General features: G+C 41.3%; 1 protein-coding gene across 1 annotated transcript; it reads left to right on the top strand.

Annotated features, from left to right (window-relative positions):
* Positions 1 to 3,453: 3,453 nt before the first annotated feature.
* Positions 3,454 to 13,574, top strand: SNRPD3 (small nuclear ribonucleoprotein D3 polypeptide). The gene is made up of 4 exons (XM_018557397.1): positions 3,454 to 3,529; positions 4,628 to 4,775; positions 11,750 to 11,942; positions 13,412 to 13,574. The coding sequence occupies exons 2-4, from the start codon at positions 4,650 to 4,652 to the stop codon at positions 13,471 to 13,473; spliced, it is 381 nt and encodes a 126-aa protein (XP_018412899.1). The 5' UTR covers positions 3,454 to 3,529; positions 4,628 to 4,649; the 3' UTR covers positions 13,474 to 13,574.
* The last annotated feature ends 891 nt before the right edge of the window (positions 13,575 to 14,465 follow it).

Genomic DNA, 14,465 nt, shown 5'->3' with positions numbered 1-14,465 from the left:
GTGGGGAGGGGGGATGTACTTGTGAAAATGCCCTGTATTGGCACTGATACTGGCACTAGTATCAGTGCATCCCTAATAATTATTATTCATATTAATGTGAATTCATAGAAACAGAATGATAAAATTACTGTTTGAATTAAATGTTTTTTAAACTACTTCTCAAAACAACTGGTGCAATCATTTCAAGGTTGGATATAAAGTTTAGTAAAGTGTAAGGATTTATGTACATGAGCAATGTTCACCTGTGTTTGACGCAGCTCAGTAGATTGCCATTTACATCAATAGCACAGTAGGAGATGATAGTTCTGAGGTTGCGTCTGACCTGCTTTGCATTGCATTTCTCCAAATGCATTGCAGGTAAAGCGCAGTCTTTTGTGTTTGAATGCATGTGTTTAAAGCCTATCTCCGGGCAAAGAAAAAACATACCCGTGCAGTGGTGCTACCACCTGCACTGCAAAGGTTAAAGGAGATCTATGAGGTGAGTGATTTCCACTCATAGTTAGAGCCGACGTGTGACAAAGAAGCTGTCCCAGGTCGGCTCTATTGATCGGGAAGTGAGCAGAAACGTGCCGCCAATCCGCTCATTTCCGGATCGTCTCCCTGCAGTGAGCGGTGATTGTCAGTCACGGCTCTCTGAAGGGATTCTCCCTTCGGCGCTGAGTGGAGTAATGAACGGGGGAGGGGGCGGACACAGCTGGCTCTGCCTCTAGATAGGCAGAGCTAGCTGTCACTTACACAGCTGGGTGGATCCAGACAGTAATGTCGGGATCCGTCCCGGCTTGCAGCACTCTCAGTATATTGCGGGCAATAGCCAAGTATATATTGAGCTTTGGGTCATGGGAGGAGGTTAGTATATGTCCTCCCGTGACCCTAAAGAGAACTATGCTGAGAAACACTTACCCCATAGTTATCTTTTAAGTGCTCATTTTTTTTCTAGCGGACTGAAATAGAGCTGTTTTACGTACCTGATCCCTGCCACTATGGCAGTCGGCACTCGCCTCTCTCCTCCTCCACTCCCGTATTGGAATGTCCATTGGCGTCCTCACGTCTAATGCGAGTCAATGGACCTACATAAGACATGATGATGTCAGCAGTCTATAGACCGTAGGAGTCTGGGGGAGAAGAGGCTGCCGGAATCAGTCTAGAAGCCTGGAGAGGGCCAACGGGACCGTGGATCAGGTAAATAAAACAGCTTGAAAGAAAATCTCTTGGCGCAAATGAACCCTTGCAGTGCGGCTACCCCCGCACTGCAAGGGTTAAATGCTTGTTTGGGTCTAGGGTCTTAAATAAAAAAGATATACTCACCCGATCCTTGATCCCGCCTGGCTGCTAGACTGATTCTTGCAGCCTCTTCTCCCCTGGGTTCCGGCCATCTAAGCCCTGCTGATGTCCTCATGTTTAATACACATCCATTGACTTGCATTGGATGTGAGAATGCCGAGGGACATACCACAGCCTGAGCAGAGAGGGAAAGAGGTGAGTGGTCATCGCCGCAGGATTGAGGATCAGGTGAGTATATCTTTATTATTTGAGACCCGAGACCAAAACGAGCACTTAAACCCTTGCAGTGTGGGGGTAGCCCCACTGTAAGGGTACATTTGTAATTTATCCTGAGTCCATCTTAAATAGTGTCCCCTAGACAAAAGGAGCACTGAACCCTTACAGTGCAGGAGCTAATTGTTTTATTTGCCCTTCTTGAACATGTTAGATGTGTTTTAAAGTCCAGCAATAGAAACTATATATCCATCACATCCAGGCATCTAATTGGGGCCTGGGATGTGTCATTGGTTGCTAGGATGGCAGCTGCCACTAGCATCCTAGCAACCAATGATGCATCCCTTATTACTGGCTGTAGTAAGACCGGGACTAACTGAATAGCTCCCTGCTGCAGCCTGATAAAAAGCCTATGTAGTTCGTCCTTTCACTGAACAGCCTGCATCTCCATCCCTAATCTCTATCTAAAAGGTGGGCTCTTTGCTGCTGGAAGATGGTTTGCTCCTAGTGGTGTTGCTTGAGTGAAGAGGTGGTTTCCATTGGGGCAGAGGATGTGTTGCAGAGGGGATTCTTTTTTTCTTGAGGGGGGTGTTGCTTTTAAGGGAGGAGTTTTGCTTGGAGGGAAGGATGCTTGATTAACCACCCTTGCTTTTGGAGGTTTTTTTTGCTTATGGTAGGTGGGCTTTTGCTGGGGTGAGTTTTTACAGAGGGAGGGATGCTCAGAATCTCCATCTGACACACTTCCAGGTGTGGTTTCTCCCGTCGCAGGTTATTTGTCCTGTACTTCTGAAGGGACTGGCAGATGGAACCAAAGTGTAAAGGAGGGGGAACCCAAAAATGTGGCACAAGTCTCATTAAGCTTTAATTGTTTATCCGAGCTCTTTGTGTGAGTTATATATAAAAGCACAGTGGTGTAGTGGTTAGTGTTTCTGCCATGTGGCACTGGGGGTCCCTGTTTTGAATCCAGGCCATGCCACTATCTGCAAGGAGTTTGCATGTTCTCCCTGTGCTTTTGTGGGTTACCTCCCACACTCCAAAGACATGATGGAAGGTTAATTGGCTCCTGTCTAGAATTGTATGTGTGCTGTGTACATTGTTGATGCAATATAAATATCAATAATAAAATCACAAGGCAGTTTACTATCTTTTCATATGCTGTTTTCTTAATTTGTTATAGGGGTTTCTGTGGTATTTGAGGGTGTCAGTAAAAACATTGCCAACCCTGGACCATGCCCATGTCCGATACCGAGTATTTAGGCTCGTACTCGTCCAAATGCTCCAATACCTTACCCGATAAGGTACCGCCAGTGCCAAGGGACCATGGAGCCTGCCAGAGGCATCCAGAGGTGGGGTTACACCCGGTGCGCGTACCGTAGGGTTGCCACCTGTCCAGGATTCACCCGAACAGTCCGGGTTTTGAATGCTGTGTTCGGGTTTCATGGCAGCTGAAACCCGGACACATGATGTCAGGCAGACTGGGGCAACCAAATCGAGATAGGGGCTACTGCCCCCCCCCACTAAAAATAATCTCAACTGTAATATCTAAATATGAATGGGTGACGCTATGTACATATGAATATGCCACGACTCATTCTCCCAAAAACATTTCCATGCATCGCTAGAGTGTTCGGGTTTCACCGGAAGAAAAGGTGGCAAACCTAATGTCACAGCACCTGCAGATCCCACATCTAACCAAACCATTCGATGGTAACAGTATGATAATAATGGGGTGAATACCCAAAACTGAAGAAAACAAGTATTTCCCAGGCAACTGATGATTATTTCACCTTTAAAAAACCGAAACAATCAAAATCTCCGTCCAATAGCTCTGCCATGGCAGCTTTGATAACAGCCCCCCTGGTGTGTAAATGCGGAACTATTCATCAGGCGGAACCTTGTATCTCTGTTATTGTTTCTATCTGCGCTTACGGCAGAAGGAAATCACGGTCGCTGGAGGCTTTCTGTTTCCTGTTCGTGGTGCATTGTGGGGCAGGCGGGACGCCATTAGATCGTAGAACAGAAGCCACGCGAGGAAGTGAGTATTGTAGCGGTGGGGTGACCGGTGTTGGGATATTGGAGGCTCTACAAGTCGGTACGTGTGTTCGCTGCTTGGGGCGCAGTGCTGTTGCGGCTCCTCGGGGTACATGGCTGGGTACAAGGGGGTAGTGGCGCAATGAATGGGTTCATGGATTAGGAAGCCGGCTGGGTAGTGTTCTGGGCTCCTTCGGTAAGGTAAAGTACATGGTTCCCCCCTGTGGTATATGACTAAACTACATTGGCCTAAGATCCAAGTGGTTACGTGACTTTGTTTATCCTTATTGCTGTGCCAGCTGCCTTAGTGATCAGCCTGTGTCTACAGAAGGTGGATGTACACTCCGATGCAATGGGAAGCCAGGAAGAACCACCCGAACAGACTGATTTTTCCTTCATTAGAGGCTTGGGCATCATGGGGGTGGGAGTGTTGTTGAGAGACATAAGAACATTCTCTGATCTGATGAACAGCCATATTGGTGAGTCTTCTTTGTCTCTTGGCACCTTTTAGGCCTCATGAAGACTCCACTTTTAAAGTTGTGTGTGTATATATTATAAACTCAATTGAACGCAGCTCTATTTCAGCTATGTGTCCATGCACATTGTGGATTTAAATATTTGCAAATGAGCTTACTGGAACAATTTACACTCGTATACATGCAAATTCATTCTAGCGGATAGAATAAATATGCTAGCCAATAAAATAGTTTACTTGCATAGGCCTCAAAGCTGTATGTGTGAGTAATTGTGTGCCAAAATACACACTTTTTTTATTTTATATATTTTTTTCTGATGTGCTTCTGATGTGCTATCAGTAGTACTGTTTCTGCTGCTTTAAATTTGTTTTATATTTTTGTAATTGAGCCTACCTGCAGAGGCTGAGGAACTTTGTTACTGATGCTGCATCACAGTGTTTTACTGGTGCTGTTATTGTAGCATGATGTAGATCAATCATGTTGCATTTAGCAGTGCTTTCATGTGAGTTGAAATACATTGGGCTAACTGGGTGTAGTAAAGAAATGTTTGATTCATGTGGAAGGTTTGAGGGAATTGAAAAATGGTTTGTGAATATCTCATTAACTTTGTTTTTCTTTTCATTTAGGTTTTAATCCTTTATAGCCAAGATGTCTATCGGTGTTCCCATCAAGGTTCTCCATGAAGCTGAAGGACATATTGTGACCTGTGAGACGAATACAGGCGAGGTGTACAGGGGGAAGCTCATTGAGGCGGAGGATAACATGAACTGCCAGGTGAATACTATATCATATGTAATTGGCATATGTCAGGGCCAGATAAATCCCATGAGCCAGTTAGCCAATGCTTCTTAAAAATTACAGCCAGTGCCTGACTTTTGAGGTTTTCTCTAGTTATTGTCAATGAAGCTGGTACCTAAACTAAATTCTGCTGGCTCTTAGATTGCACAGACCAGCTCCTGAATTCTATATTTGTGCACCCCTGGCATAGATAGTCCATGTGTAGAAATACATAACAGTAGCATCTAATGTTGGCCATAAATAAAATAACAGTGCAGAATATTTTTATTCTGTTGTTGATGTAGAGTTATTGGAAGTAGGCATCTTCATTCATAGATTTCTCCCTCAGCTAGTCTAATATAGCACAGCAATGGAATAAAACCTGACCCCGACCACTTCTTGATTGTGTCTGTTTTGAATGTCTCATTGCCAGTGGAGATCACAGATGGTGGAGTCATAAATGCACAAAAAAAACTGTCGTATAGATACTGCTAACTGAGGAGCAGTCTGTATCTAGATTTGTTGTAATTGTTTTTTGTTTTTTTTTAATGGAAGGTAAATAAAACATGTAGTTTTACAGGTAAATAAAACTGTAAAACTACATGTTAAGGCAAAGAGAATGGCATTTATAAAATATAAGAGGGAAGGGACGGCATTGGCGTTCCTTAAATACAAAGAATGTAACAAAAAATACAAACTAGTAATCCGGGAAGCTAAAATAGAATGCGAAAAGCATATCGCCGCAGATAGTAAAAAAAAAACCCTAAAAAATTCTACCACTGTATTAACAATAAAAAGCTAAGAAAGGAGCAGATAGGCCCAATAAAGGACGAAAACCGGAAGTTACTCACAAGTGACAAGGAGAGGGCCAAGGCACTGAACAATTTTTTTCTCCTCAGTATACACTCAGGAGGCAAACGGGTTCGACGTACGTGATAAAACACAAAGTTCAACCGATAATATACCACAATGGTTGACAGAAAGCGGAATAGAACATAGACTTAAAATGCTCAATGCAAATAAAGCAGTTGGACCAGATAACGTTCACCCCAAAGTACTTAAGGAATTAAGCCAGGTTATAACAAGACCATTCCTAATTTTTAAGGAATCCTTAGTGACTGGTAGGGTACCATGTGATTGGCGGAGGGCTACGGTAGTTCCAATATTCAAAAAGGGGGCTAGATGCCAACCAGGGAACTATAGGCCGGTCAGTCTAACATCGGTAGTTTGTAAACTGTTAGAAGGTATAATTAAGGACTATTTGGTAAAATTTGTTAAGGATAAGGGCATAGTTAATGACAATCAGCATGGGTTCAGGAAAGACCGTTCCTGACTGACTAACTTGCTAACTTTTTATGAGGGGGTAAGTAGAGATATGGATGGAGGGAAGCCGGTAGATGTGGCATACCTGGATTTCTCAAAGGCATTTGATGTTCTTGATGGACGTATGTCTTTATTCAACCCCAAATACTATGTAACTATATGTAACTATGAAGGGTCCATCAGTGTCTAGCATTCAGTAAGCTACAGCAGTCAGTGTATAGCATTCCCTTGTTTGCTGGAAACCATCCAAGTTCCTGAGTTTTGATGGGTTAAAGCATCTTGCACTTCATCATTGCTCTCTTCGTTGCACCCATAGATATTGTTGAAGAATGTCTATATGCAAACAGAAAATTGCTTAATTTCATCGAGTGTTGTAGTCTTTGCAAAGTCCTTGCTTGCAATGTTAGCAGTAATGAGATAAAATGGTAATTTTGGACCATAAATGGGTTACTGAAGCAGATTTACTGAAGGTACTGAGACTTTTCACACAAATTGCATTTTACTTATTTGATCTGTGCATGATTAGGTATTCACAGTGAACAGGAATTTGCTTTTCACATGATTGGATAATTAAGGTGAATATTCACACAATTTATGTGGAGACTTCACTCTTTTAATTAATCAGCCCACTTGTCCCTGGCACAGGACCTTCTACCCATAAGCCCATCTTAGTATAGCTGGTTACCAAGCATTGCTCTTGAACAGTCCTGACAGCTTTTAGATTGTGGGCTCAGAAATGCTGCAATGGCACTGCATGGTTGGCAGGCTAAGCCATATCTATATTTTCTGAAATAGGAGTTATTGTGTAGAGCCCTCACCTAAAACCCCAAAAGGTGAAGATTCCTCATTAAACTGTGAAGAATCTTGGAGCTCTCCTGCTACTGAGAAGGTCTCGGACATATAGTGAAACGAGCATCTGAACAGTCCCCTAGCCTTTTACAATTTCTGACCACAGGTTGTTTTTGGAGTTGCAGAGGACAATATATTAAAGCAGATCAGTGACTGCAAGGCGGTATAAGCATAAGCTGTCAGCACACAGCTGCTACTGATTTTCACACCCCAAGGCTACCTGGAGCCTCCCACATTTATAATGGGCTGCAGAAAAAGAGATTGAGGACTCTTATTTTAAAAGGGAAATATCGGGGATCTGTTTAGACCCCCAATATTTCCCTGAAGCACCAAAAAATAAAATGTAATATAACTAAAATATAAAAAAAATTAAGTTTTATTAAAATATTTTAAAAGGTTAGGGAAAAAAATTTTTGGGGGGGTTTCGGCCTGACATTTTTTTTCCCGCTTTCGATTTTCGTTTTGACATTTTCATTTCAGTGCACCTACTACTTTGCAATCCCATAGACCTAAATATCGCATTCTGTACACACAGCTTGATAAATTGGGAAGGGCACAACCCCATTTCTTCACATCTAGCAGGGACAGGAATCCTCTAGATTTTATCTACAGGAGCAGCCAACAATTGCAGAGGTTGTGTTGGCTCTTGTTATTTGGAAGCCTATCATACTTTGCTAACAGTGTCATTAAATCCCAGGTGAAACCTTTTTATGTGTTTAAGTCTTTGATGTATTTATTACAGGTATTTATATAGAACAGACAATTTTATGCAGCGCTTTACATACGGAACATTCACAGTCCCTAGAGCTTACAATCTGAGGTCCCCATTGCAGACACATACAGGGCCAATTTTAGACGGGAGCAAATGAACCTTCCATCATGTCTTTGGCGTGTGGGAGGAAAGCAGAGTACCCGGAGGAAACCCGCGCAGACAGTACATGCTAACCTTTTCTCTATATAGTCCTGCTTTTGCAGAAATTATGATTTGTGGCTAATTTTTACATCCATTTCTGCGAAAGGAAATGCTACTTGCTGGCATAGCTGTGTGACAGTCACACCACTTAGTACAGGTGTCCTCACGCAAATTTGTATTGCAGGGGAAGGGGACGGTTCAGTTCTGTTAGGGCGCGGTCACACTTGCCCATTTTCATGCAGCAAAACTCATGCATTCTGCTGCACGAATATGTCTTCAGATGTAACAGTGTATATCCAGTCTTACAGAGTGCTCATTAATTGGTACAATAGGACTAGGGGCTTATTGTATTGCATTTCTGTTTAGATTCACTGCACAATTGTTGTAACATGAAAGTAGATGCTAGACTGTACCAAACCTCTGTTTTTATAATGTCCATCTGACGATTATCTGCCCCAGAATTTTATTGCAGTTCATTGTACAAGAACAAATCCATATTACCATCCATGTATAAATGCAACTCTGCTTATGGCTGTGCAAGGTCTAGCAATCATTCATCCAGCACATCGATCATTACATTATTGCAGCATGAACAGAAACATTAATGGATCCCACGAAGCATATAGTATATTTTAACTTACAGCAACATTTCCTAGTTTAAATGGCATTTCTGATTCAGCAAATGTCTCGCTTCCATTTCCCAATTTGGAACATTCATATCAAATGTAAGCACTAGCGGGTGACACTATTGCAAAAATAACTCCAGATAAATGAGCCTGAACTAACGTACCTATAGTCAACCTGTTTAGTGTATGTTCAAGCGATGGCTCCACTCAGAAGTTTTCTGATAACTTACTTTTTACACCTTTGCAAGGCTGTATCAAGCAAACTCCTTATAAAGTTTTATCTGCTTTTATTTGGCATTCCCTGGTCCCTCCTTTCCCCTCTCAACATGTTAATATTAGCTAAAGCTTTTCTGTTCTTATAACAAGTACTCGGTACATGTACAGATACTTTTCCAGCTACTAGACTAGAGAGAAATGCAAAAGTTAGGAGTAAGATGTCTTTTGTAAGGAGCACACGGAGCTCCTGGAATTTGTACATCTGTTTTAATGTATGATTTGTATGTGTATGTATATATGTCTATCTATCTAATCTATCGTTTTTTCTAAAGCAATTTCAAGTCAAAAAATGGCTTATTGACTCGATTGCTATAGCATCATCATCATTTTGCTATATGATGTGATGGCAATCGAGTCAATAAACCGTTTTTTGACTTGAAATTCTATTGGAGTGCGAGTGACTTTATACATACACTTATCTTGGATTGCAGATGCATCTGCAGTCACTTTGGCACCCACCTGACCTAAGGGTATTATTAGGTCAGGAGTGCGATGTACGCTGGATTTTTCTAAAACACAGGCTAATGATTTCAGGACAGTGGTGGAGCGCCAGAGGTACTTCCCAGCTGCAACCCTGGTACTTCTCATGAAAAAGCCAAGTATCAGCACTGATATCTGAACATCCCTACTTATGACAACTTAACTTATACCCAGGATGTCATCACTGGGTCTCTGGGCTTCTCTATACTATCCAGGTAGATTATGGCAGGTGGGAGGGGTTTCCTGAAAACATCACAGCATCCTGCCTCGGTACTCCTCTCAATAGCACTCAACCCTAATGCAAGCAATAGTCTGGCTCTTGGGAGAAATTAAAGAAATATCAAAACGGGCGGATGTCATTCTGGAGTAGTGGGTATCCCTAGGCAACTCCCACATATAAAGCTGAGCCTACATAACCGAAAGAGCTGGAATCCAGTGAATGAAGGGGTAGGTGGGGCATGGTCAGTAAGGCTGAGGAGGAAGGAGCTAGATGATGCTGTATTTCCTCCAGCCAGGAAATGAGACAAGCTCTTTCTGACTTGCTGCTGCTTCTAATGCACACTGTGTGGTGAAATCCAAGTAAGAGATTTCAGTGCAGAAGAAGGAGCCTGTGCAAGACTGGAGAAAAGGCTGGAGCTCAGCTTTAACCCTTTTACTGCCAGCGCCATATCCCTTAGTGACGCTATTACAGTATATGGAGAAAATGATAATCAGCTGTGATATAGTGAGCACAAACTATTTGGAAGTTGCCCACTACGTGGCGCAATGTAATTGTGTGAAGTGCAAATACAAGGTGCAGCATACGTTTCTGTGCTGCCTTTTATTTTTTTTCTTCCGATAAATTTTTATTGGGAATAAAAATAGCTTTCCATTTTTTGTTTACAACATAATCTATCAAAACATAAAGGGGGGACCTTAAAACATTACTGAACCTCCCAAGAGTTTAACATGCAACCTTGATTTCTAATGAACTACAAGTAGCACTTAATGATAGTATAAATTGGTCTTGTGACTTTGTGTTCGACAAGATTTATTGCGCTGCATCTAATTTTAGACTTACAGGGTTATTCACAAAAGGGTGAAAAGTTTGGAGAAGGCAGGAGAAGTGAACAATCTAGAACAACATAGCTGATTTGGAAAAATTCTCCCATTCAGCTCACTTTCCAGTTCAGTTATGTTATCCTAGATTGTTCACTTCTCCTGCCTTCTCCAAACTCTTCACCTTTTATGAATAGACCTGCCCACAGGATACCCAAAAACTGTAGCAATTTCTGTCTGTAAACATTTTGTGGGTAACCATACAATTACATTAAAATATAACTGAAAGTCTTTATCCTAAACTGGTCTCAGTTGTCATTAAGAAATAGAGATTTTTTTAATGGAAAAAAATATATGTAAGGAAAATCTAGTATGTAAGTAGAACTACTAGAGGTTCACCGAAATGAGAAAGTCAGGCTGAACTGAAAATGTTTTTGTTCTAACTTTTTTTTTAATTTTTTTTTTATTCATGTTTATTAAATATTTTATTTTTTACTTTACTTTTAGGTGCTTTGGGGAAATATTAGGGCTCTAAACAGACTCCTGATATTTCCCTTTTTTTAAATAGAAAAAGAGATTGAGGACACGAGTCCTCAACTTTTTTTTTCTGCAGCCCTGTTATCAATGAACAGGAATCCTGAGTGTTCCTGTTCAATCATAACATGGGGACATCGTATGATGTAGAGCACTCCCATTCATTAATAATTGAAGATATAGTAAACATACTCTGTCCTCAATTATGTACAAACATTCAGCAATCACTGACTGTTTGTACTGGCTCTCCTTCATGGCAACTGTCACAGGAGGCTGGGCTGGGCGCTGCGGGAGGAGAGCTCAGCCTCCTGTGACCGCAATGACAGCTATCTTTGCCCACATCGCCGCTCCCCATCCTGGATTGGCTGTCACTTCCTTACTACAGCACTAAGACATGCTGGTAGTAGAAGGGGTTATCCTGGGCTGGTCTACAGTGTTTTGTTTTTTGGCAATGTCCAGTCCTCCCTTAAGTGGCAATATAACCCAAAGCTGAAAGACGTCCTGTGTCCCTCAATGGACTTCAAAAGAAGGATTTTATGGCGGTACAAAAATTCTGGCTTTCCTTTAAAGCAAACAAGAGGACCGGATCTGAGGAGGAGCTGTACAAAAAATGGGTTTCGAATTGAGGATCTACAGAGGTGTGCTATTGGACTTCTGCCATTGGGTATTCTGTGCCTCACTGAAGGATTTAATTTTCTCCTTTTTTGTACTTATATGTTTGTTTTCCATAACAGTGGGCGGAAAACATAGGCTGTAGTGTTTCCTGACCCAGTGCATGTGGAAATTAGTCTTGCATGTGTATTCTATGCCCTGATGTGTATTATTTACGAGATGAGGATTTTTTTTTTTTTTTGTGTATGTATACTTGTTTTTGTGTGTTTTTAAGCTAGTACAACCACTTGAACCATAACTCACCCAATGTTTTCTTTCAGATGTCAAACATCACTGTAACCTACAGGGACGGCAGAGTTGCACAACTTGAACAGGTCTACATTAGAGGAAGCAAAATCCGTTTCTTGATACTTCCAGACATGTTGAAAAATGCCCCCATGTTAAAGAGCATGAAGAATAAAAATCAGGGTTCAGGTGCTGGAAGGGGGAAAGCAGCTATTCTCAAAGCTCAAGGTAAGCCTCTAGCTTAAACAAATATGCAGATGAAATACTAGTCTTCAGTCAGTCTCATCCTTCCAGGAGCCTGCTTAAAAAAGAATCTAACCACTTGAGTCCCTAGGCTGTTTTGTTCGTAAAACCCTTTGCGTCTCAGGGCATTTGGGTTTGGTGATGTCTCAGTTCTGCACATTATAGCTTTTAAGGGTTTGTAGCCTGTGCTAAAGTTTGTTTTTGAGACCGATATTGCTTTAATTTGAGAGCCAACTTGGATTCATACATATTTATCCTATGGGGTTTTTTTGGACTAAATAGTCAAAAATTAGAAATGTATTTTCTTGTAATTTTTTTCCCCCAACACACTTATGTAAGTCTGGTGACTAAATATTACATTAGTGCAACTTTTATTTAATGTAGAGAAATAGAAAAGCTCAGAGGCCTAACGCATCCGTCGCTAATGCCAGTTGTGACCCAAGAGAAGTGAGAGTTCATGTGCCACTTTAAAACTGCACAGGGACAAAAAAACGCTATTCCAGTGCCATGTTAACCCCTTCACGACCCATGACAATCCCGTCATGGGTCCTTAAGGGGTTAAACAGACTCCCGGCGACTGTTCATATCTGTGGAGCCGGCGGCCGGCTTTACATTGGAAGCGATTCTGGCGGCTCAGCTGCTGCCAGATCGTTTCTACGATCTGGTAAAGTGGCCTCCCCGCCAGACACCCCTGCTTTGTTTCGAGGGATTCGCTGCACCTTCTGGTCTTTTTTTTTTTTTTTATTTTATTTTTTTTATTTCTTTATTCTACAGGGTCTTGTCTTCCAGAAAATATATATAATGTTTGGGGGTTTAAAGTAATTTTCAGGCCTAAAATGTGGATTATAACGTAACAAACTAAAAAAAGGCCTTGGTTCTTAAATGGTGCCTGGGACTTTTCATAATTGTGTAATGTGATTATGCTGTGGTGCTATATTTTATGCAAAAGACTTTTAGTAATTTGATTTTGAGCTTTATGTAGACTTTTTTGTGACAGATGGAAAAGACAAGCACATAGAGAGGATTTGGGGGGAAATCGGAAGAACATGCTAAACTGATGCTTTTGGTTTAGAAAGAGGCTTTATATTAAATCCTGTTTCCTAGCTGGCCTTGCCAAGTATTGGTAGATTATGCTTTTGTGCACAGATTGCTGCTTGCCATTTTCCATCAAACAAGTGTGTTACAAAGGCATTCCTACATAGTGTTTATCGGCACTTTAGAAGCACTACACTGAAAACAATCCTGTCCCTAATCTACAGTTAAGAATTGTATCTCCTCCTAGCAATGGTTGCAGATTACTTTTTTGGTTCATTGATAGCAGCTTCTATCCCTGAGAACACTAAGCATACAACAATGAATCTATTCTGTAAAACTTCTTATTCCCTTCTTTGTCTACTTTGCATTTTCATACATCAATTTTTTTAGTGTTTTTACAAACCTTTTCATTTTTTCAGTGGCTGCAAGAGGAAGAGGACGTGGAATGGGCCGAGGAAATATCTTCCAAAAACGGCGATAACTTTTTGTTTTTGTATATTTTTTTTTTTTTTTTAAAGAAATTGTTCCAGATATGTAACTGATCAAATGTGTTTTTTGTTTAATAAACCTGTTTCTAATGGTCTCCAGCGGTTTGCTTTAGTTTGCAATATTTTAGCATGTACTTTGGTGCTAGCACTTGTCATTAGGTGGGCCAACAGGGTTATTCACAAAACGGTGTGAAGAGTTTAGAGGAGGCAGGAGAAGTGATCAATCTAGGACAACATAGCTGAACTGGAAAAATAGCTGCAGTTAGCCATGTTGTCCTAGATCAGTGGTTGTTTTGGAACTACAAGTCCCATGAGGCATTGAAAGGCTCTGACAGCCACAGAAATAACTCCCAGAGGCAGATGCATGTTGGGATTTGTAGTTTTGGCACAGCTGGAGTGCCAAGGTTCGCCACCACTGTCCTAGATTGTTCATCCTTTAGTGAATAACCCTGCTGGTCGTCCTTCCTTCCTCTTGACTTTTTTTTTCACACTTTAAAGCAAGGCTGTACTTTGTCTAAACAAGTCTAAGTGTGTATATGTTGAATCACTGAGTGAAGTACCACCCCTCATAAAGCGGCAATAGGGGCTTTTGGGGCTTTGTAGGTGCAAAACGACAGCAGAATAAAATATAGAAACCTCCAATGTATTCAATACCTCATACAGTTGGGAGAATAATGATTTGATCCCCTGCAGATTTTGTATGTTAGCCCACTTACAAAGAAATGAACGGTCTATAACTTTTATCATAGGTGTATTTTAAATTAGACAGAACATCAACCAAAATTCCAGAAAAAACACATGATACAAATGTTATAAATTGAGTTGCAGTTCAGTGAGTAAAATAAGTATTTGATCCCCCAAGCCAAACATGACTTAGTACTTGGTGGAGAAACCCTTGTTGGCAAGCACAGAGGTAAGACGTTTCTTGTAGTTGGTTACCAGGTTTGCACACATCTCAGGAGGGATTGTGATCTACTCTTTACAG

The sequence above is a fragment of the Nanorana parkeri genome, unplaced genomic scaffold (assembly GCF_000935625.1).
Source record: "Nanorana parkeri isolate BGI_ZX_2015 unplaced genomic scaffold, ASM93562v1 scaffold282, whole genome shotgun sequence".
Lineage (NCBI taxonomy): Eukaryota > Metazoa > Chordata > Amphibia > Anura > Dicroglossidae > Nanorana > Nanorana parkeri.
The sequence above is the reverse complement of the archived record's forward strand: the minus strand, read 5'-3'. Positions and strand labels throughout refer to the sequence as shown.